Here is a 21,626-nt window from a genome sequence, read left to right as displayed (position 1 = left end):
TAGCATTTACTTGAAATTGGGATTTTTCATTCCAGTGTGATCACCTTGCATCAACCAACAACCTTCATTTGCCACATTGTTGTCCACTCATCCCATTTATTCATATCCTCCTGGAATTCTTCTTCGTGTTCACCATCCTAAACAATTGGGTTTCACTTGTGAACTTGGCCATGACACTGCTTACTTCTAGTTCCAGATCATTTATGAACAAATGAAATAATACCGACATTAATAGCAGTCATTATAGAACCCAATTCCTTACTTTCCTCCATTATGAGAACTGTCCATTTATTTCTACTGTTTGCTTCCTATCGTTTTTCATTAATCTTTATTCAGTAATCTTTTGTACAGTTTTTATCCTACAGTATTCATTGTTGATAGTTTTGTTAATATATGCTCAAGGCTTCCATTATTAAGGAATGTGTTCATGTCTATTCATTAGGAAAGGCAGTTGGAAGATACTGTATATTAGAATTATGTTTCAGGGCTATGAAATGATGTGGAGGCTTAACTAGTTTAATAGACTGAATTTAATAAAAGCAATTCATATTATCATTTAGGTAGTGAAAGCCCAACTGAAACAATTTTCCATGTTCTTAAGAAAAGTTCTTACTGTTTGGATGATATAATTGTTTATAAACATATGTCCTTTTTAGTACTGTATGAAGGCACTCTAGAATGTTTTGTCCTGCCTTCCAAATACATTTCTTTTAACATTCTGTCTTTTTATAGTTGGAAGACAGCAATTATTAAATTACTATGGGAAAGGAGAGAGTGAGTCTTCGAATAGTCTGTATATACAAATATTCCAGAATAAGACGGTGTACATTATGATGTATATTAACCAGCACTTTTAGTTGTTTTTAGAAAGCTCAGGTTATTTTGATAAGGTTGACATTGTTCTCTAAGCTTGACAAGTAATGTCAACAATGAACAGGTGATCCCAGACAGTTTCTTAGTCCTGTAAATCACAGAAGTCCTGTATGTCTTCTTAGTCCTGTAAATCACAGTATTGTACTACTTATATAATTTTTTGATACCATAAGGCATATTTTCACATTTTGTGTAACTGAAGCCATAATTAAATTCATTCAGTGGATCATTAGTGTTCATTTGGTGAATTATGACTGGGGTATGTAGAAGGTTCTTGAGAACTTTTTTGACTTCTATTGAAATTCCTCAAATATTTTGCTTGAGGAGAAATCCTCAAGTGTACATTGAATTTTGGTTTTGCAGCTCCATTCTGTGGTTACACCCTAATCCAGATATGTTATGCTATCATTGGAGTGTTTTCAGGCTGCAAAAAAACAGAGATGAACCTAGTAGTTGCAGACTGGGATTAAAAGTGGATCTGAAGGCATAGACCGGGATAGTAGAAAGGCATGGTCTCAGCTTCAAGGATATGCTTCTTCAGCATGTATAGCTTAAATGTAAATTGCATTTTTAAATTATTTTTGAAAGTAAAAAATTACTTTAAAAAAAATACAATTCTAAAACTTTTTGGTATAAAGACTTGTAATAAACAGAAAGAAAACAAAACCGAGGACAAAAAAGATACAAAAGGGATCTGGGGAAGTGAAATGGTGCTAAAACTTGCTGGAGGTTGTAGGGTTATGTTGAGCAGGGGAGGAGGGAGCCCCAACACTGTCATCCTCTTTCCTGGCGGCTTTCCTCAGAGGAAGTTCCATCGAATAGATCTGAGTCAGATTCTGAGCAAACCTGTTTAGCATTTCTCTTTACACTGCAAGGCTGGATGGTAGCAAGAACAGTGCGCAACCCATTTTCACTTTCCTGTTTCTATGCCTGTTCCTACTGTTGTTCCCATTCTTGCTTAGTGCCGTGTTACTATTTTAATGTTTAATTTATGCAGTTTTTTTAGCTGTAGAGACTATTGTCTATAAAATAATACTAAGCTATGCATGCCATATTTTTTTTAAAAAAATGTTAACACCTGTAGTGCACTGGCATTTTGTCTGTTTCTTCTGACATGTCTTCAACACAGCATCAAGTTAATAACTGAGGATAGATTTAGGGAGATATGGGCATTTATTAGCCAAAAATAAGCAAAGATTTCCTTTCTTTTTGTGAGGAAGGGATTCGGGTATTAATTTTAAACATAAAAAGTATTTAGAGCTGCTTGTGATGAGTTCAGTTTGGATTTAAATACTATTTCAAGAAGTAAATGTGGAGTTTAAATATCCGGAACTTTTTCTAAAGCTCTATTAATGTTCTACATGTGAAGGGCTTTGTATCTTATTATATTTTTCTCTTTCATATTTTAAGCAATCTGGATCGAAAAGAAAGGTAAGCTCAATAATGGTAAAATAAGCACTGTAATAAGAAATGTGTTATTGAAACAATGGATTTACATGTTCTAGGAAAGTCTAGTTGTCAGTTTTTGTGTTGGAGTTACTTGGATATATTTTTAGCTTAGACTGAAATATTGCAGAGTTGCCTTGATTCTTACATACAGGCATGCAGAGTACAAGTGTACCCTGAGTGGTTGTAGAAGAAGAAAAACATTTGCCCTGGTTGGTACTTATCTAGTTTAACTAGTCAAAAATGAAGTCAAACTTGGAGAAAACAGGAAAATCTGTAAGGAGGGAAAGAATATGGTAGTTCTTTACTTCTTGTAGTCTTTCCCCTAGCTAAGTTCTAGCTGGGGTTTATTAACAGTGGTGCCTCTAGAGGGGCACATTTAATTGATAAAATTGCCTCTCTTGTTGGCAGATGGTAACTCTGATAGTATTCTCATCTGTTTTTGTGGGGAGGGCTGCAATTATCTATCAGAATTATTCTTAAACTTTGGTGCTTCTCTAACTTCGTGAGCTCCATTACCTAAGGGAATACTTTTTCCTCCTGTTAGTTCATATCAACAAGAAATACTCTTGGGGAGGATGAGGTGTCACCAGAGGAGCTAAAAGAGCAGGTCCAGTGGCGGAGCGACAAGGGGGTGGGGGGTGCACCGTGCACTGGGCGCATGCCTGGGGGGCCGCAGAAAATAGCCCCAGGCCCCTCCCCCTCCCCCCCGTGGCGCCCCCTTGCCCCCTTCCCACGCTTACTTTAGTTCCTTTTCTTTTTCTAGAACTTTTTCAGGCTGCAAAAGGCCTGTTCGCAGTAAAAACAGCCTGAGGCACTACAGTTCCCAGAAGACCTTGGGGCTCACAAGGTCTCCTGGGAAGTATAGTTTCCATCAGGCGTTTTTACTGTGAACAGGCCTTTTGCAGCCTGAAAAAGTTCTAGAAAAAGGAAAGGAACTAGGGGAAGGAGGGGGCGCCGTGGGGGGGCCATGGGGGGGAGATATACAATGCGCACCAGGCGCAGTTTCGCCCAGCTACGCTTCTGAGCAGGCCTAACCAATTATGTTTTAGAAACAAGATAAAGATTGCTTCTTATTGAAAAAACAGTCAGCTTGTAACTGGGAAGAGTTCAGAGGGAACTTTTGAATACATGTATTTGGTACTTTACGTTTTATATGTTAATCCAGTTGCTTTTTTTAGTATGTATTATTGACAAGCTATAATAGTATAAACTAAAATGGTATTAGTAAAAAGCTTGCACAGTTTCATAGATATTGATATATATTTTTTAATGGAAATTTTACTCACCCAAAGTAGAATGCATACTGCAGTATAAAAACCTCTGAATTTGGATAACGATCCAAATTTAAAATCTGTGAGTTGATAAGGTGCTCCAGAGTTCATGGCATAGAGCAGAACTGTGTATGAAGGTATACTAATAATAAAATAATTATAATTTACTTGGTTTGTTAACTTATTAAATCAGCTACAGTTGAGAGTTTGTCTTAACACTTGTGAACAAAATTGGCTATGACCAAGTATGTATGTATAGAAGTGTATTTGACAGATGTTGCACAACTTATTTTTTTACCTTGTATATTTGTTCTTTGAATGTCAAAAAATTTCTATATTTCACATAGATTCATACTTCTGCAAATATTTCAAACATAGCAGTGTATTTTTATTGTACTGCTACAGTGTGCAGTCAGTTATAAAATAGTGTAATAGATTAATGATCCGCATCAAAATATTGCTTAGGTTCATGCAGGGGACATGAGGTAGCTTATTAGAGTTGATACTTTTGTTTGCACACTGAATGTCCTGTACATGATTCTTTTTCTCTCTCTCCAAGACCGCTGAGTCACTGTTTAATAAAGATGCTTTTTTTCTAAAGCATGATGGTTTAGAAATTCCTGTCACTTTCATAGATTCATGCAAACACCTTGCACCCACCAAGTGCTGCTGGTGAGGCACTGTCCTGTGGCAGATTTAAGTTAGCAATTCATCAGCTTGGGTTAAGCTACTTGATAAGTGACTGCAATGTGTGTCTTTTTTCACACCTGGTTTAAATCATTTCCTCCCCCCACAGTGGTAAACATTAGTCCTATACAGAGGCATTATGTTATGTCACCCTATATGGAGTTGTGGAACTGTCATACCTGTTTTTTGGGGGCAGAAAGCTCGATACAGATCTGTGCCATGGGAGTGGGATTCAGACCTAGAGTTTCATCAACTGTTACCCAAGCTAGGGGAATATAAATATTTCAGAAAATTTGAGGTGAACATTTTGTCAAAATGCCTCCTAAGCCAGTAAAACCAGTTAAAGAGATTGAAACTGAACTTGTGATTACAGGATATAGGGCAGAAACTGAGGACACTGTGAATACCAACCGAATAGAGATCTGTAAAACAAAGCAAGAAATAGAACTTGAGAAATTAAAAGCAAAGATTTGCAGTTGACCAGAAAGAAAGAAAAGAGATAGAAGCTCAAAGACCAATGAAATTAAAACAAAGGAATACAGAATTAGCATGAAATAGAATTAAATTAAATTGAAAATGGATGAATTACAATTAAGGGTTGGGTAAATGCTCAGCTTGGTAGTGAAGCCAGCTACATTGATCAAAAGAAATTTCAAAAAGGAAACAATATTGAAGCTCTTTTGTTAGCTTTGAAAGGGCTTGTAAAGATTTTAAAGTGGCTGTCAATGATTAGTATCTATTCACAAATATGTGAGGGTTAAATGATTCTACTCTGGAATGAAGAATCCCTAGACTATATTCTGTTCAAAGAAAGTGTGAGACAGATTTGGATTAATTGCTGAGCATAATGGAAAAGAATTTAGGGAACTTTGGGAAATAATCAGATTAAGACTGTTGTCAGTTGGCCTGTCATTTAGTTAGATCATTGATTGATGGGCAGTGGGGCCAAAACTAGAGATCAAAACTAGAGAGCCAGTTTAATAGCACTGGAACAGAGTATAGACAGATTGTATGGGACAAAAAGCCTGAGAACACAGCTGGAGTGGCTGAAATTATGGATTCTCTGGAGAGGGTTTATGTGAGGGGATATTTTATGTCAGGGAGTCAAAAGAAATAAGTTTGGCTCCCTCAGTGAAAAAAAATTATCTCAGGAAACCAACCCTAAAAAGCAGACTCCTTAGACTAGGAGAGAACATGAAGAACTGAGTTGTTCTAATTGAGGAAAAGTAGGGCATGTAAGATACAATTCTCCCAGATTAGTCAAACAAACAGGCCTCAGGACCTGTGAGGCAACTTAATGTAGTTATACAAATAGAGGCAGTTAAACACACCTGGGGGCAGAAACCTCTCATGTATCTAGTATGTGGAAGGTGCTGAAAGGCGTACAAAAGAATATATGGAAGCAGTTGAAGTGAACAATATCAAAGTCTTTGTTTAGAGGGATTCAGGAGCTGAAATGACCATAACAAAGCCAGAGCTACTGAAGCCTGTACAGTGATTACCTGGAAAGGAAATGGTGGTAAAAAGAGTGGGAGGGCCTCATTTTAATGTGCTAACCTACAGATAACATACCCTGTTTCCCCGAATATAAGACATCCCCTAAAAATAAGACATAGTAGAGGTTTTGCTGAAGTGTGAAATGTAAGGCATCCCCCGAAAGTAAGACATAACAAAGTTTTTGTTTGGAAGCATGCCCGACGAACAGAACACAGAAAAATAAGATATCCCCTGAAAATAAGACATAGCGCATCTTTGGGAGCAAAAATTAATATAAGACACTGTCTTATATTCGAGGAAACATGGTAGAAGGACTGGTCAGGAGATTGGGGGGTGGAAGTGTGGGGAGAAATTCCATCTCCACTTCTGATTGACAAATGATTTGGCTAGATGTGTTAGTGTAATATCCAGAAGCCAAAGTAAAATATTCAATAAAATTGAGCAACTGGGCCTGCAGCTTCAGAGAACTCCTGAGAAGGGAGAGAAATTGCAACCCAGAAGCCCATGAGCAAGCATTTCCTAGGGAGCCAGATTGGCTGGAGGAGAGTACAATGCCTAGTTTGCTGATTGCAGAACAGTAAGCTGATGAAGCTTTAAGAGATTTAATACAGCTAGTCAGTGAAGGCGCACCTGGAGTGTCAGTAAAGCCTCCTGCCAGATTCATATTTTAGGATGGCAGGTTAAAGCACCTGATGTTTGCCTAGGGAGGAATCCCACAGGAGAGTGACAGTTCGGCCCCTTTGACCTTTTGTATGGTTGATGTGTGCCCCTTGGCATTATCAGAGAGGTGTGGGAAAGAAAAGACCTTCCTGAATTGGAGATATGGGGAGGACTTGTTAAAGACCCCACGTGAGATGCTGGCAGTTGCAGGCGAGAATCTTCATTGTGCCTAGCAAAAGCAAAGGAACTGATATGACGCAAGATCCTGAGACTGATGTTTTGAACCAGGGGACAAAGTATTAGTTTTGCGATCTCAAACAGAAAACTTGGAAAGGGCCTTTTGCAATTACGACTAAGGCGACTGATGTGAACTACCTTGTGAATGTGGTCCCTGAGAGTGATGTACCATGTTAATATGTTAGAATCCTACTTCAAAAGAAGTCAAATGATATTCCTAGCTTGTAAAGTGGGTGAAGGAGAACAAGCTGTATGTGTTGGGGAGAGGGCGGTTTGGAGGGAAACCTTATTTAGGTAAGGCGTTGAGAGTGTAAATGGTTCCTCTGCTGTCATTGATAGACAGCTGGTACAAGAGAAGGTTGTCTTGACATGAAAATGTGGTCTCAGGAGGATGTAAGCTCAAAGATGTTGTCTATACCAAAAGAAAAGAATGGTTTGTAAATGTATGTAAATATGAAAAGTGTTACTCTGCCAGTATTTTCTTATTCTGTCCCTGTTTATATTGCTTTATATAAACTGTTTATATTAATATTACTGTTATGTAATTAATAGTAAACTGGCCTCATTGAGCAGGCAGAGGTACCTACTGTGTTTCCCTGAAAATAAGACAGGGTCTTATATTAATTTTTGCACCAAAAGATGCATTAGGGCTTATTTTCGGGGTAGGGCTTATTTTAGGGGAAATACGGTGCCTTCATAATTCATTAAGGTGGGCTCTTGGGACCCCCGTTGCTTCCTCCTCACATGTGATGCAAGCTGCCTCCTCATTGGCAGGGAGCACCCTGCTGGATCACACCATCCTGATTTGTAACTATTGATAGGGCTTATTTTTGGAGTAGGGCTCATATTTTAAGCCTCCTCCAAAAATACTGAAAAATCGTGATAGGGCTTATTTTTGGGGTAGGGCTTATTTTCGGGGAAACACAGTATGTCATTGAGTTTCTGAAAGGGGATCATTTGATAGACAAGAGGCTGTCCTGTCCCTGAAGGAAAAATCAGCCATTCAGATGAGCCTATAGGAATGCTGCTCCTGCATCAAATGACCTTTCAAAAGGGCGTGAGATGTTGGAGGGAACACAGGGGAAGAGGGAGTTGAGTTCTGCCTCAGGGAGAAAGCAGTGACAGCTCAGGTCTGACTCAAGAAAAAGGGCAGACAGAATGAAAGATCGCTCTGGCTGGGAGTGTGGCAAAAAGGTTTAGCTCTATCTCTGGGAGAGAAGAGGGTGCTCAATTGTTAGGTCTGTCTCTGGTGATGAGCCGACCTTGTGCCAATTACAATACAATCCAGAACAAAGTTACACCAGTTGAAGCCCATTGATTTAATGGGCTTAGACTGGAGTAACTCTGTTCTGGATTTCACTGTTAGTCTGATGTGGGTGGAATCCTGTGAGAGAGGATCCAACCTAGTGGCTAGTCAATAAAAGTCTGTGCCTGAAAAGATTGTAGGAAAGTCCAACTACTCTCTGAAATCATAACCAGTTTAAATTTTTGTGCCTCAACCAGGTTTCTACTTTGTTTACTTGGAGACTTGTTCTGCTGGTTTGTTCCTTTAAAATCAACCTGTAAATAAATCTTCTTAGTTGTTTATATATTAATTCTGCCTCAGTGATCTCAATGATCTCCTTGTGCACTACAGAACGTATCTCATAGCAGCAAATGCAAAGCATATATGCTTGCTGCCTTTAGAACACCTGGAAACTAAGGGGAAGGTTTATTGGTTCAAAAGGAACCTAGATCCCAAACATTTGAGGTTGTGTGTGTCTCCTCAGTGGGGAAAAAAGGCTTGTCATAGCATCAGCTCACTTTGTACCTTGGGACATGGTAGTTGTTACTCACCATTAAATATCTGGCATCTTATGAATGATAAGTGCTTTGCATCATAAGCACTGAAATTTGCTACTCAATAGCGTGGGTGAAGCTAATGTATAAACAACTGCAAAGTGTGCCCCTTTTCTCAAGTGTAAGTTTAAGTGAAGACAGTAGTAAACAGTCTTTCTGTTAAACTTTATCTCAGCTCTGTGACATTGAGTAATGTAAGTTCTTTTATAATCAGGAAAAGTATGTATGAAAACTGGTTGTTGTGGGTTTTCCGGGCTGTGTGGCCGTGGTCATATGTATGAAAAGCTGCTGAAAATTTGTAGAGTCTGTTAATAAATTGGAAAAAAAACAGGTTAAAATATGCTCAACTTCATTTTAAATGTATTGAACAGAGTTCTGAACTGAAATTGTCGGTTTGCATTCAGTTTGTTTGAATATGTAGACTTATTTCAACATGTTAAAACTTCAGTATTCTCTAATTATATTTCTGTATTGTAAAAATGTACGTTTTTAATTTCTATGATATGGAAATACTTTTATTTATATTTTAACTATAAATAGATCACCGTTGAATAAAACTATGAATTTATTTTTTCCAGAAAAGAATATCCTCCTAATATTCAGAAGATAGACACTGATGTCAGTAGACTGTCTCAGCTTCATGAGATACGTAAGTTTTTACATTGTTTCCTATTTAAAACATTGATCTACAGCAGAGGTCTTCAAACTATGGCCCTCCAGATGTTCAGGAACTACAATTCCCATCAGCCTCTGCCAGCATGGCCAAGTAGCAGGGCTGATGGGAACTGTAGTTCCTGAACATCTGGAGGGCCATAGTTTGAAGACCCCTGATCTACAGGTTCTTTATATATTTGTCTAATCAAAGCAATTATTCTGAATATTCACCCTGCAGTGACATGCACCAGCTTTGTTATCAAGAACCTAAGATACTTTCATTGTTCTGATCCTGCTGATGCTTGTAAATGTCCTTGGTGAGGTTTAGGGACTGTAACGAATTCAAAAGAATGAACATTGGTTGTTTAGCTTTTGATGGGAGTATGGATGAAGTTGCAACTTTTGTTGTCTTTATCTGGGTTCCAGCCTTAATTCTTATGGGGAGTAGGGTTGGAAGTTTTTTTAAAAAACAAACACATTTTCTGATTTGTTCAGAGATCTACAAATTCACTCTTTCACTGGATAGAGGACCATTGAAAGACTGCATGGATGTATGGCAGAATGCTGTTTAATCTTCCTTCCTCCTAAGAGACAGTGTGTTGCCAAGCCTTGAATCACTATGCTATCTAATGAATTAGTTTTTGCCTTCCATCTCAGAATGGACATACAGTTAATATTATGGACAACATTGATTCATCCAATTTTAAAAAATGAGACTAATTATATTATTTAAAAAATAATTTTGCATTAATAAAGAATGTTACCCTTTGAAGTGAGCAGTAGTTGCATTTAAGAACATACTTTACTCTTAAGATTAATGTCACACAAGGGCATGGGAGTGGGCAGCTACAGACTTTTTCATGTCTTTCTTTCTTTCTTTCTTTCTTTCTTTCTTTCTTTCTTTCTTTCTTTCTTTCTTTCTTTCTTTCTTTCTTTCTTTCTTTCTTTCTTTCTTTCTTTCTTTCTTTCTTTCTTTCTTTCTTTCTTTCTTTCTTTCTTTCTTTCTTTCTTTCTTTCCTCCCTCCCTCCCTCCCTCCCTCCTTCCTTCCTTCCTTCCTTCCTTCCTTCCTTCCTTCCTTCCTTCCTTCCTTCCTTCCTTCCTTCCTTCCTTCCTTCCTTCCTTCCTTCCTTCCTTCCTTCCATTTATACTGCACCCTCCCCTGGCCAGGCTATATAGGAGTAAATTACTCCTATGTTACTCTTCCACGCAGGCCATGTAGTAATTCAAAATGTTTTAATTCTTCTGTTCTAGAAAGTATGATGGAGAATACAGAAGAATCTGGGTCAGAGTCAGAATCAGGAATTATGAGGAAGGTACAGCTGAAACGTCACTGCAATTTAAATCAATCTCGTTTGCTTCTATCTCCTGCTACAAAAAAGTGTGTAGCCCTCCCAGAGGTGGGTTATATGTTAAACTCAAAAGGTGGCATTGTTAGAAGGTTAAACTTTGTGTGTGTGTGTGTGTGTGTGTGTGTGTGTGTGTGTGTGTGTGTGTGTGTGTGTTATAAACATCGTGTTTTAAAATCTAAAATTTTACCTTGGTGTAATTGAATGAAGCTTATTTGGAAGAACCTTTCATACTGAACTTTGAGGTTTATATTGATAAATTTGCTTCAATCCTATCTTCCCACACGTGCACACTTTTATATGATGAGGGGCTAGGTCATGGGTAAGTATAATATGAATTTCATCTAGAAGAAATGCCCTCAATTCTTGTTGTAAATTTGACAGACAGTAAAGCTTTGTGGTTTGTGGATTGGGAATGGTGTAGAGACAGTATAACTAGAAGAAGAAGCAACAGAGTTTGTTTTTATACCCTGCTTTTTCTCTACCTCAAAGCAGCTTAGAATTGCCTCCCTCCACTACAACAGGCATCTTGTGAGGTTGGTGGAACTGAGAGAATTCTGAAAGAATTGTGACTAGCCCAACTGTCAGCCAGCAGGCTTCATATAGAGGATCAGGGAATAAAATTGGGTTCTACAGAATAGAATCTACCGCTTTTAAATGGCACCATGCTGACAGGGAGGGAGAATCAAATGGAAACTGAGCATTTGTAGAAAGAATTAGGGTGAGTTTGAGATTTTTCAAAGATGTAGTTTGAATTATGCAACCTCCTTCTTGAAACAGTTTTCCTAACCAGAAATTAAGTCACCTAGATTCTCATCTTAATTCTTACTTTCAAAGAACCTTGGTAACGTTAGATAGTTAATGTGTTTGTTTCTAAAATATGTTGAAAATGTATGCATTGGAAACTGTTCTGTCTTGTCCTAGGGCTTGGAACAAAGCAATTATGCCACAGTTTGCTCATGCAACGGGAAAGCAAGTGAAAATCAGACCAAATGCCAAAGATGTGGAAGTCTTTGTTTTAAGGTTTTGCCAAGACACTCCATGCAAAGTATTGCACTAAATGATTCGTTGGGACCTTTAGTACGAGAACCAATACGTGAGAACTCAGCAGGGCAAAAATCTTTAAATGCGGGACTAAATGCAAAGAAGTTTTATGGATCTTGTTCTGGAACAGTTTCGTCTGATTGCGTAATGAGGCGAGATACTGGAACTGTGTTGCGGTCAAACGGAAGAGTTGGTTCTAAAATTGCTGGAAACTTGAGACAGAAAAGTTCAGTAACATCCGAACTAAATGATCCAAGTAAGTATATTTTTTTAATTTTAAGATGGATAGAAATTAAATTATAGAATGTTTATTTCAAGGAGAAAATCTGGCAGATGTTATTTATCGGTAGCAACATTAATACATAGTGATTAGCTAATGGAAATACTCCTCTCGAGCAAACCAAAATATTTCTGTATCTGCTTCTGAGAATGAAATACAAGCCAAGTGGCATCTACGGAAGTGTTCATCTGTGGGGAAAAATCCTTAAACAAAAGTATAGATGGGAATTGTTTTCTTAAGCTTGGGAGACATCAGAGCAGATCGAGAGGACTAACTTGTCTGTTTTATCACCAGACATGAATGTCTTTTATTGGCATTTGCCATGATTTTAATTTGTTATTAAAACTGGAAGCTGACTAAATGTTTTGCCTGTCAGTTGTTTTATCAAGTGATGATGAAGAGGAAGATGGAATTGGCAGCACTAGCAGACTGGAGAGTATATCACCACGTCCGGCAGATTCAGCCTGTTCCTCCCCTGCACCTTCGACTGGAAAGGTGGAGGCAGCCTTGAAGGAGAACACTTGTGGAATAGAACAGAGACTGACAAGTATTACAGCAGACACAGAACCTGCAGTCACTTTACCAAGAAAAGCAAGAATGAAAGACCAGGTATCCCCTCAATATTTAGTTTGAAATGTGTGTGTAAGTCTTTCAGATAATGACCAAGAAATTCAAGGCTGTTAGCAGAAAGAGTCTTTAAAGGGAGAATATGTTCATTGCCTACAGGCATGTTCTCATGTAAAAAATATAATGTTGCATTATATTTTGAAGAATAGCTTACTGTATTTTTTGTTCTACATTGAGCCCAGCATTACCTTGTTTGTGTTACGGTCTCTTAACATCTGTGCATGTTAGTTAACACACCTTGACCATGAATGGGAGAGGGGTGGAATTAATAACACGCACTCTAGGATTTTTGAAAACCATTGGATTTTTCAGGTTGCAAGAGAAACTGCTTTTGTACCTTGCAAATTTTCAAAAGGAATCTCTGCTTCAGTATTGAAGGGTGGGGTGGGGTGAAAGGCTGCCTAAAACAGCAATAACAACAAAACAGTGAAGTCCTGTTGGGCACAAGTAGGTATCCTAGAACAGTTCAAGGTGTTGAGCACTGCTGATGCTTGTTTATGCTTTTTTGAACACTGAGAAATCACTTATCTGTGGCTGTTCCTGTCCTGCACTGCTTTGATTAAGCGAAAAGAACCATGTCAGAGAAGGAGATTCGTCTGGGATAAAGCACATTGTCATCAGATTGGATCACTAGGTGGGCACAGGATGGTGTTAACATGGTTTTCCCACGTGGTCCCACCTCTCCCAAATTCCCAGTGTTCTTGATTTATCAAAGCAGTATGAGAAGCAGCCATGGGAAAGAGGCTTACAGTGCTACCAGTAAGTGTAAACTGCCGTTGGTAGACAGTGTCATCCAGAAGGTTAATAACATTAAAATACTTCGAAAATTGTCCCACTTAATAGCACTTTAATGCAAGGATTTCATGGTGGGGATTTTTGTTTTTTAGTTTGAGCACCACTGCAAGAATTGGATAAACAAAGACAAAAATGCACCATGAGCAGGCTCCTTAAGTGCTGTCAAAAGGGACAACTTTCACGGTATGTTAATCTAAAGACTAAACAGCCATGGCAGCAATTCTTTAAAAAGAATGTATTCCCAATAATAGTTGATTATAAAATTGCTTACCGCTATTTATTATTTTAAGTATGCCTTTAAGTTCATGATATTTATATATCTTTATATGGAGAATATGCAAGCATATCCTGTGAACAATATGTATAATGCAAAGGCAAACTTCTAAAAACACAGTAAAAGCATTAGGCATGGCAATGAAAGTTAAATGCTATAAAATTATACTATACTATGTAATACCCGTAAGAGGCTAAACGAAAACAGTGGCGAATCAGAGGGAAAGACGCTGTAGAAAGATAATCCATTAACCTCACAATGCCTTCCAAGAAGATAGATCACAGTGAGTGTCCGTGTTAGTCTACCTGTAGCAACAGAAAAGAGCAAGAGTCCAGTAGCACCTTAAAGACTGACAACATTTTTAACAGGGTCTCAGCTTCTGTGAGTCACAGCTCACTTCTTCAGGTACTTGCCAAGACTTTTATAGTGCAAGCCTGTGCAGTTAGTGCTGTCTAAATCTATTGGTTTCAATGGGTTTAGACTGGAGAAAGTCTGTATAGGAGTGCATTGTAAATCATGTAGCAAAGGAACAATCTTTCATAACTCTGGATAGCTATCACCTTATCTGCTTCAATAGTATCATGTTTCTAAAAATGCCCTCTTTTATTGGCCAGTTTTGTGGTTATTTTCTCACACAGCACCCAAATCCATCCAAAATTAAGCACTTTTATTTCCTATTGATTTGGTGGGAGCCTCTTACGGATATTACATAGTATAATATAATTTTATTGCCATGCCTTATACTTTTACTGTGTTTTTAGAAGTTTGCCTTTGCATTATACATGGTGTTTGGAGTGCAATAAAATGTTGCATGTTTGGATGCTACCTTACCTGTGGTTTGGTCCTGGCAATCGCTTGGTAGAAAGTGCTAAGCTGTGAATTTTCCCTGTGTACCGAGCTGTCCTTTCTAACCCTAAAAAAGTTTATTTTGGGGGGTTCCAGGACTAATTATATGGACTAATAGGCAAATGAGTGAGGAAGCTGCAGTGAGAATGGAGGTGAAATCACTCGCTCCTTCTGTCTGGAGGTTGGAGGAGCACAGAAAGATATATGATCTGTTGCATCTTTGGATCATTAGATCCAACCCTAGCATCTAATACTTTTGTTGTCTATTTTGAAAGCATTCCATTGGTTTTATGTTTACAACTTTTGTTTGGGGCATTTACTGGTGTAATTTATATTTCACTGCAGAACACTCACACTTTTATATCTCTTTTTGTTACCTCAGTGCATATAGACCATTAACCTACTACTTTATAACTAGGTTGTTGGGCCTGGCCTGTCAATAGTGGGAGACTGGGGCAGGGGACAGGAGGGCAGCCCCCAGTGACATTGATATCATTTTTGGAGAAAACTTCAAAGTTACTTCAGTCCTCTGGAGGAATCACCCATGCTTTTACCTTAGCATTTCCAGTAATTCCTAGAGAGGCATGAAATCTCATCCAGGTTTGTCTTGTAAGCAACGGCACACCTTTGGCTTGATGGCCATTTTTTTAAAGACAGGAACATGGGATCGGCAACCCTCTTTGTAAAATACAGCTTTTTCTGTCGAGATGAAATATATACTTCATAATGGACTTTGTTTTTTGTACTGAGGGGATCATTAGAACAGATGCTGGGCAGAACTTAATTTGAGGGAGGCAGGCAAGATTGACAGACTTCTATTCCAGCCTCGGGCATCCTTGTACATAGCTTCCTTCCCACAGCTTGTGAACTATGTTATAAAGTCAGCCTCACACCTGAAAAGCCTAGCGCAGGGGTAGGGAACCTGCGGCTCTCCAGATGTTCAGGAACTACAATTCCCATCAGCCCCTACCAGCATGGCCAATTGGCCATGCTGGTAGGGGCTGAAAATAATAGTTCAGTATCTGGAAAGCTGCTGGATTCTAGCTGATGTGTTTATCATGCCGCAGGGTGACCCAAACCATTCTGAGTTTAAAACGCTTCCACTTTGAAATAATGGAGGCTTCTGACTTTGTTTGACGGGTAGTGATACAATTTATCCTTGATAAGTAGCAGCAGGCTGAACCTTCAGTACCTCTCAGACTTTATTTTCCCGGTTTTCCTATATCTGTAACTAAATCTGGAGAAGATAGATGTGTCACTGGTTGGCAAGGCTGATGACTTGAATAGATTTGAGTGGCTTGTTTTGAATGCAGTGGAGATAGTTTGCACAGATTAGGTTAACTGCTTGGAGGTGCTCATGGGCACTCCTTGTGGTGTGAAAAAGATAATGGTCCATTCCATTTAGGCACAGTCTAACTCAGTGATGGCGAACCTTTTCGAGACCGAGTGCCCAAATTCCAACCCAAAACCCACTTATTTATTGCAAAGTGCCAACGTGGCAATTTAACCTGAATAACTCCCTCGAGCAGGGCCCAGCCTGCTGTAGCCCCCAGCAAGTCCCACACATCTGCCACTCCTGCGCCTCTCCTACGGCATCTCTGCTGCCTCTGCCCCAGATGGTAGCTTGGCCACCTGGAGCACAGGTACCAGGCCCACCAGCCGAAGTCCCTCTCTTGCCTGCAGCTGAGGTGCACATGCACACATCAAGTCCAGTGGCCCAAGGCCAGCCCTATAGATGTGTGTGTGGGGGGGGCATTTCCAAGACAAACTCTGACAGTGCGGCGTTGCCCACAGAGAGGGCTCTGAGTGCCACCTCTGGCACCCGTGCCATAGGTTCGCCATCACTGGTCTAAATCAATAAAGTGTCCTAGTATCACTTGAAAAGGTGTTCTGGAAAGGCACTCCGCATGCATTTCTTCCCAAGACGTCCTCAGGGTGCCTTATTTTAGCTCAAGGCATCTTTTTTGGGGAACACTTTTTTCCCTAAGCTGTTTGCCAGATGTCTCCAGTCTGGCTGTGTGGAATTCAAAGTTCGGGAAGCAGCTTATTGACCATTTTCTCTCAGGTCAGTTTCACTTTCAGCTTGTTCCCCACATTTTGTGTGCAGCTGAACAGATTGTCCCTGCCTCCATTTGATGAAGGTTGCCCAGGACCTTTGCTCTGCAGACTCTGATCCTGGGCACCTTTTCAGCCCCAAAAATAGTTGTAGTCAGTTGGTCCTACAATATATGGTTTTCCTATTTTTTTTAAAAAAATTGATGAGCTATCTCTATAACTATGCGAACACAAATACTACAATTGTATCCACTTGGAAGACCTGTCTACCTCTCATTGAGAAGCATTGAGTTGACCTGCCATCCATCTAGTTTTTTTTGTGTGTAAAACTTTGGTCTACAGTGCTTCTCAAGGGGAAGTTGACAGATTTTCTGAGTGACTAAGATTCTATTTATGTGTGTCTGTGTAGCTGTGTAGATAGCTCGTCGACAGTGAAACAAGGAAAACTATATATTGCTGGAATTTGCAGAATGAGCTAACTATGTACTTTTTGGGCTGAAAAGGCACCCAGGATTGGAGCCTGCACAGCAAACGTCCTGGGGTAACATTCAGCAAATGGTGGCAGGGAGAATCTTTTCAGCTGGGCACCAAATGTCGGGCGCATACTGAGAGTGAAACTGACCAGAGATCAAAATGGTCGGGTGGAAAACAACCTCTTTCCCCTTCTGATGCCTTTGCTGTCTAGAAAGCACATGGAAGCCGCTTCTTTTTGAGCCATCTCCCAGACAACTTGTTTTGGGTGTGCAGAGCGAAAGGAAACAGTTGCCTTTTTTAAAGACGTCCCACAGATGTCTTTTTTGTTGGTGTGCAGAATGGACCATAGGTGTAATGCACAAGAGTGTGCCTTCTACCAGCTGGCCTTGTAGTCAGATGACCTGAGCACACTTATCTTTGGATCTTTATGGAAACATACTGTACATGGGGCTGCTCTTGAAGGTGATGTGGAAACTGCAGTTGATAGCTGCAGTAACCCAGATATTAACATGGATTAAACTTAAAAAAATTGCTTTTGCTGTTGGAGTTGAATTCAAGGCACTGAGTATAATAACTTTCAAAGCTCTTTGTAGCTTAGAATTCATATGCTGTGATGAACCAGTTATGGTCTTCTGGCTATTTCTGATCTTGTCAGAATCTACTAGAGCCTGTTCCTTTTCAATAATAGCTCATATTTTATAGACTGGACTCTTCCAAGAAGTAAAAGGGATCTTGGAGATTCTTAGGAGGCAGTACAGGTCTGTTCCGTTTGCTAGGGATTTAATAAAATGTGAGTGACAGGCACTCTTGCAGGTTCTGATTTTTTTTCCTTGAAGCATGCTACTTCAATTATAGAGTGTAAGCCGCTTTGAACCACAAATTGAAAGGCAAGTTATAAAGGATTTAAATAAATAATTATTTTATTTAATCATGACTAGATCTATGAATAAGCAAGTGGGGCATGGAAATAATTCTATAGTATAACTGATTTAAATAAATTATTATTTTACTTAATCATGACTAGATCTGTGAATAAGTGAGTGGGGCACAGAAATAATTCTGGAGTGTAACTGGCATATGACGAACAGCACGATCATGCAGACAGTAAGAAGGCAGGCCATACTCTTACAGAGGGCTAGCATACATTCTTTCAACAAATGGGTTGGGCTATATAGAAATTTGTTTTTAAAGCTTCACCTGTTGATACCTTTTGTTAGCATAATAAATATTTGAGAAATTTTGATCATTATTGTTGCTTTGCAGTTCGGCAATGTTGTAGTCAGCGCGCCAGTAAAACGTCGCAGAGTTACCACTCAAGAAACATCTCAGAGTTATCACTCAGCTGATGTGTCTTTAAAATATCCAAACTCTTGTGAAAGTGTCATTCTAAACTGTCGGAGCATAAGAATAGGAACGCTGCGCAGAATGGTAGTAGAACCTGTAATTGTAAGTATATGATTTAGATTTGGGCTTTGTTACTTCTTGTTTTGTGACAGGAAGTGGTATAACAGTGCATCCTCATCCAGAAAGGTGGGTGGGAAAGAATAAAGATGGCACTTGGTTGTATTGAGTGTTCTGATGCAATAGGAAAGCTTCTGAGCCACAAGAAGCAACAACAGGAATGACAGAAAAAACGTGGGGAAAGTGGAAAGTTTGCAGCCGAGTTAAAAGTTAGATATGTATTTTTGAAATGTGTCATAATGGATATTCACAGGGCATTTCCTATAAGTTGGGGGGGGGGGGAGCAAATTGATGCTGATGAAGAGAGATATTTGGCATTAGATCTTATAATTATGTAGAGTCAAGCGTAGAGCCTTGTGTTGGATACAGTGGCGCTGCTGCCAGAAGGTGATGCTGTTCTTAGCTGAGCAGAGTGGTATGATCTAACCCATGTTTTTTGGTGGGATCTTGGAATTCTAGCAGGATTTTAAAAATGCATCCAGCTGTTCAGGATAACAAAGGTGAGGTAAAAGATAAACTCTGGCCTCTGACAATAACCAGAGGTCCAAAGACCAATGGAAGCGTATACCTTCTCAGTACAAATACTAGCAAGGAAAAATCAGCTTGGCTCCAGATTTATATAAAGGTCAGCATTGTATGAGTGATTCCTGCCCCCCTCCCCCACTGCACTTTCACTTGTGGTCTTAAAGACCAAAGGCAACATCTGGTGTCTCTTCCTCTGAGGCTTTTGGGGAAGCAGTTGTCTGAAAAGTGAGATTTGTTTTAACATGAGTAAGCCTCCACCTGCTTCTCCTGAAGTTTCCAAGCTCTCCCCTGAAACAAGGAAATGACCATCAGTGCAGCATGCTTACTGTATTTGGTGCAAGGCTGCTAGATTAGATTCTGACAATCTATACGTGAGCAGTATGGTTTCAGATGGTTCAATTTACCTTTGCACTGTGTTGATTAAAGTCAGGATGTAAGGAGGTATTGATTTCCAAATTTATCAGAGTACAGGCAGTGCTCAAACACGAAATGTTTGAAAGGCCCATAAACTACTGTTGGCACTTCTTCTCCCAAAATATTTGTTTTTCTTCCTGAATTTAACAATATCTATAAATTCCAGCTCAGTGATACAATACTGCAGTTTTTTTAAAAATAGCCTTATTTTCCTGAAGTTTTGCACAGTTGTCTGTTCTTAAGCATTCGTAGCATCTATACATCTAGTATATCAATGTGTCCTGATTAAAGTGTGTTTCTTTCACTATGGAGTAACCTTAGCAAGTGCCTACGTATCTGGGATTAAGGTGCAGTGTTTTCAGTTCAAGGATATGGTTTACAGATTGGCTTGTAATCTGGCCCATCTTTTGAAACTGACCATTTGTCCCCTGGTTTTTCTTTTCAGTTTTGCCTTGATTTTATTAAGATACGTCTAGAAGGTGAGTGTATTCTTCCTGTCATAGTTTTCTCCACTTGGTGGCGCATATGAAACCATTGTCCTATATTCAGATTTAAGACAAGCTGCCTGCAGACATCATGATGGCAGATGGTTGTCTTGCTTATTTGCCCCTTTGTGTGTGATGGGAATGAGGTCTTAGTTTGTGAAGCTTGAACTGAGCTGCAGTTTGTTGTAACATTTTAAAGTGTTTGGGCAAATTGGACCATGCTTCCACAGAGATTGAATCTGGGCCAGCCACTTATAAGGCACATGCTCTGCCCCTGAGCTGTAGTTCTTCTCTGGAAGTATATAATCAGCTTCACTACTCCCTCCACAGTGAGTGAACAGAGTCCACCTGGAATTTGATCACTTGATCCCTCACACTTGAAGTGAGAATTATACCCCTAGATCAGTAAGCCCAACTGTGTGAACACTGCGTTGGAAATTTTGTATTTGCTGTGAAACAAATTGTTCCAACCTCACCTGCTGTATCTTATTTAAATGCTGTGCATTCCTTCAAGATACAGTCTTTTTCCTTATAACATTGAGTAGTCCAGCGAATAGAGCTAGTTTTGCCTGAAATTCCTTCCTTCCTTCCTTCTTTTTTTTGGCAAATGGAAATAGTGAGAACAAGTTGGGGATCTGTGAAGCAATATGGGGGAAGAGAAACAATAGGGCTCTCCTCATTTCTGACTTTCCTCCCTTGCCAGCACGGCCTTGTTTTCTTCGGCTCAGTTCTTAGGTTTCCATCCAACTTGTTTCATTGCATTTCCCCTTCTTTGATTTTGCCCTCCCACTTGCTGACACACTTCTCCATCCCCCCTCCGACTATTGCAGTGTTCAGGGCTGGGGGGGGGGTTAAGTAACAGTAAGAGCAACCTTGAATCATGCCATGGGGTGAGTGGACAGTGGGGTTTTACTGCTCCCTTAGGTTGCTACCATATTTTTGTGCCTAAACAGTAGATTTTTTCCCCCCTGCAGTGTATACACTTGCACAGCCTTTGCTTTTAGCACTGTTGATGGTTTTGTGTGTAAATTACTTGCTATCAGAAATGCAGAACAGTTCTAATCATAGTTCTGTCTGCTGGTGAAAATGTCGTTTAGCATATATTTTCTCCTTTAGCTTTTAGTGCACACACCTGTTAAATAAACGTTAATGCATCTTTGACCTAAAGTGAACTTGTTAAAATTTTCCTAATTTTTCCCCTAGAATCAGAAATTGGTATTAGGGACATTAATTTAAAAACCTCTGAACTTACGAAGTGTGAGTGGTGTGGAGTACGAAAGCTGCCAGTAGTATTCCTCCAAACTGTACCTGCTGCCTGCCTTTCTCTGAGATCCCAGCTGAAGATGAGCAGAGAGAAGGATAATATCTGGTACGACTGTAAAGGAACAAGTAAGTAAACTGCTTACCTGCTGTTCAAACTTCATAATGCAATTAAATATTCTAAAAAGTGGATGACTGTAGAGTTTAGAGCAAACAATGTTGTTTCTTATACTTTTCTGAAATTGTACTAAAGTCGCTCTGGAAAAGTTCAGTTATCTAAATCACCATCACCACTTAATCTATATTTTGAGGTTAATAATATCAAGTTAGCAGTTCTGATGGTTGCTAAAAAATGACAACCAATTGGTAAATTTTTGATTGTAGTAAGTAGTTGTGATGTAATTTTGTGTAGAGATGTTTGAGGACAGGGTAATATGTTCTGGCTTGCTCCACTTATCCTGTGTGTTCTGCTAAACAGCACACTTATTTGAACTGCAAATGAAGGATCAATCTTCACATTACTTACGTGATCTGTAACCTGAGCTCCTAGTGTAATTTCAAACCCTAAAAAG

The 21,626-nt window shown here is 39.3% G+C and overlaps 1 protein-coding gene across 2 annotated transcripts in view; it reads left to right on the top strand.

Moving 5' to 3' along the window:
- The window catches only part of SENP6 (SUMO specific peptidase 6), a 64,265-nt gene that overhangs the window by 21,933 nt on the left and 20,706 nt on the right, over positions 1–21,626 (top strand). The window contains exons 6-13 of one of the 2 annotated variants that reach the window (XM_048495687.1): positions 2,284–2,304; positions 9,092–9,162; positions 10,420–10,565; positions 11,439–11,814; positions 12,215–12,447; positions 18,173–18,355; positions 19,755–19,788; positions 20,998–21,183. In XM_048495687.1, the coding sequence (XP_048351644.1) occupies positions 2,284–2,304; positions 9,092–9,162; positions 10,420–10,565; positions 11,439–11,814; positions 12,215–12,447; positions 18,173–18,355; positions 19,755–19,788; positions 20,998–21,183 (1,250 nt within the window). The remainder of the gene's footprint in view (positions 1–2,283; positions 2,305–9,091; positions 9,163–10,419; positions 10,566–11,438; positions 11,815–12,214; positions 12,448–18,172; positions 18,356–19,754; positions 19,789–20,997; positions 21,184–21,626) is intronic. The other variant, XM_048495696.1, reaches the window with a different exon arrangement.

This window comes from Sphaerodactylus townsendi, linkage group LG01 (assembly GCF_021028975.2).
Source record: "Sphaerodactylus townsendi isolate TG3544 linkage group LG01, MPM_Stown_v2.3, whole genome shotgun sequence".
Classification (NCBI taxonomy): domain Eukaryota; kingdom Metazoa; phylum Chordata; class Lepidosauria; order Squamata; family Sphaerodactylidae; genus Sphaerodactylus; species Sphaerodactylus townsendi.
The sequence above is the reverse complement of the archived record's forward strand: the minus strand, read 5'-3'. Positions and strand labels throughout refer to the sequence as shown.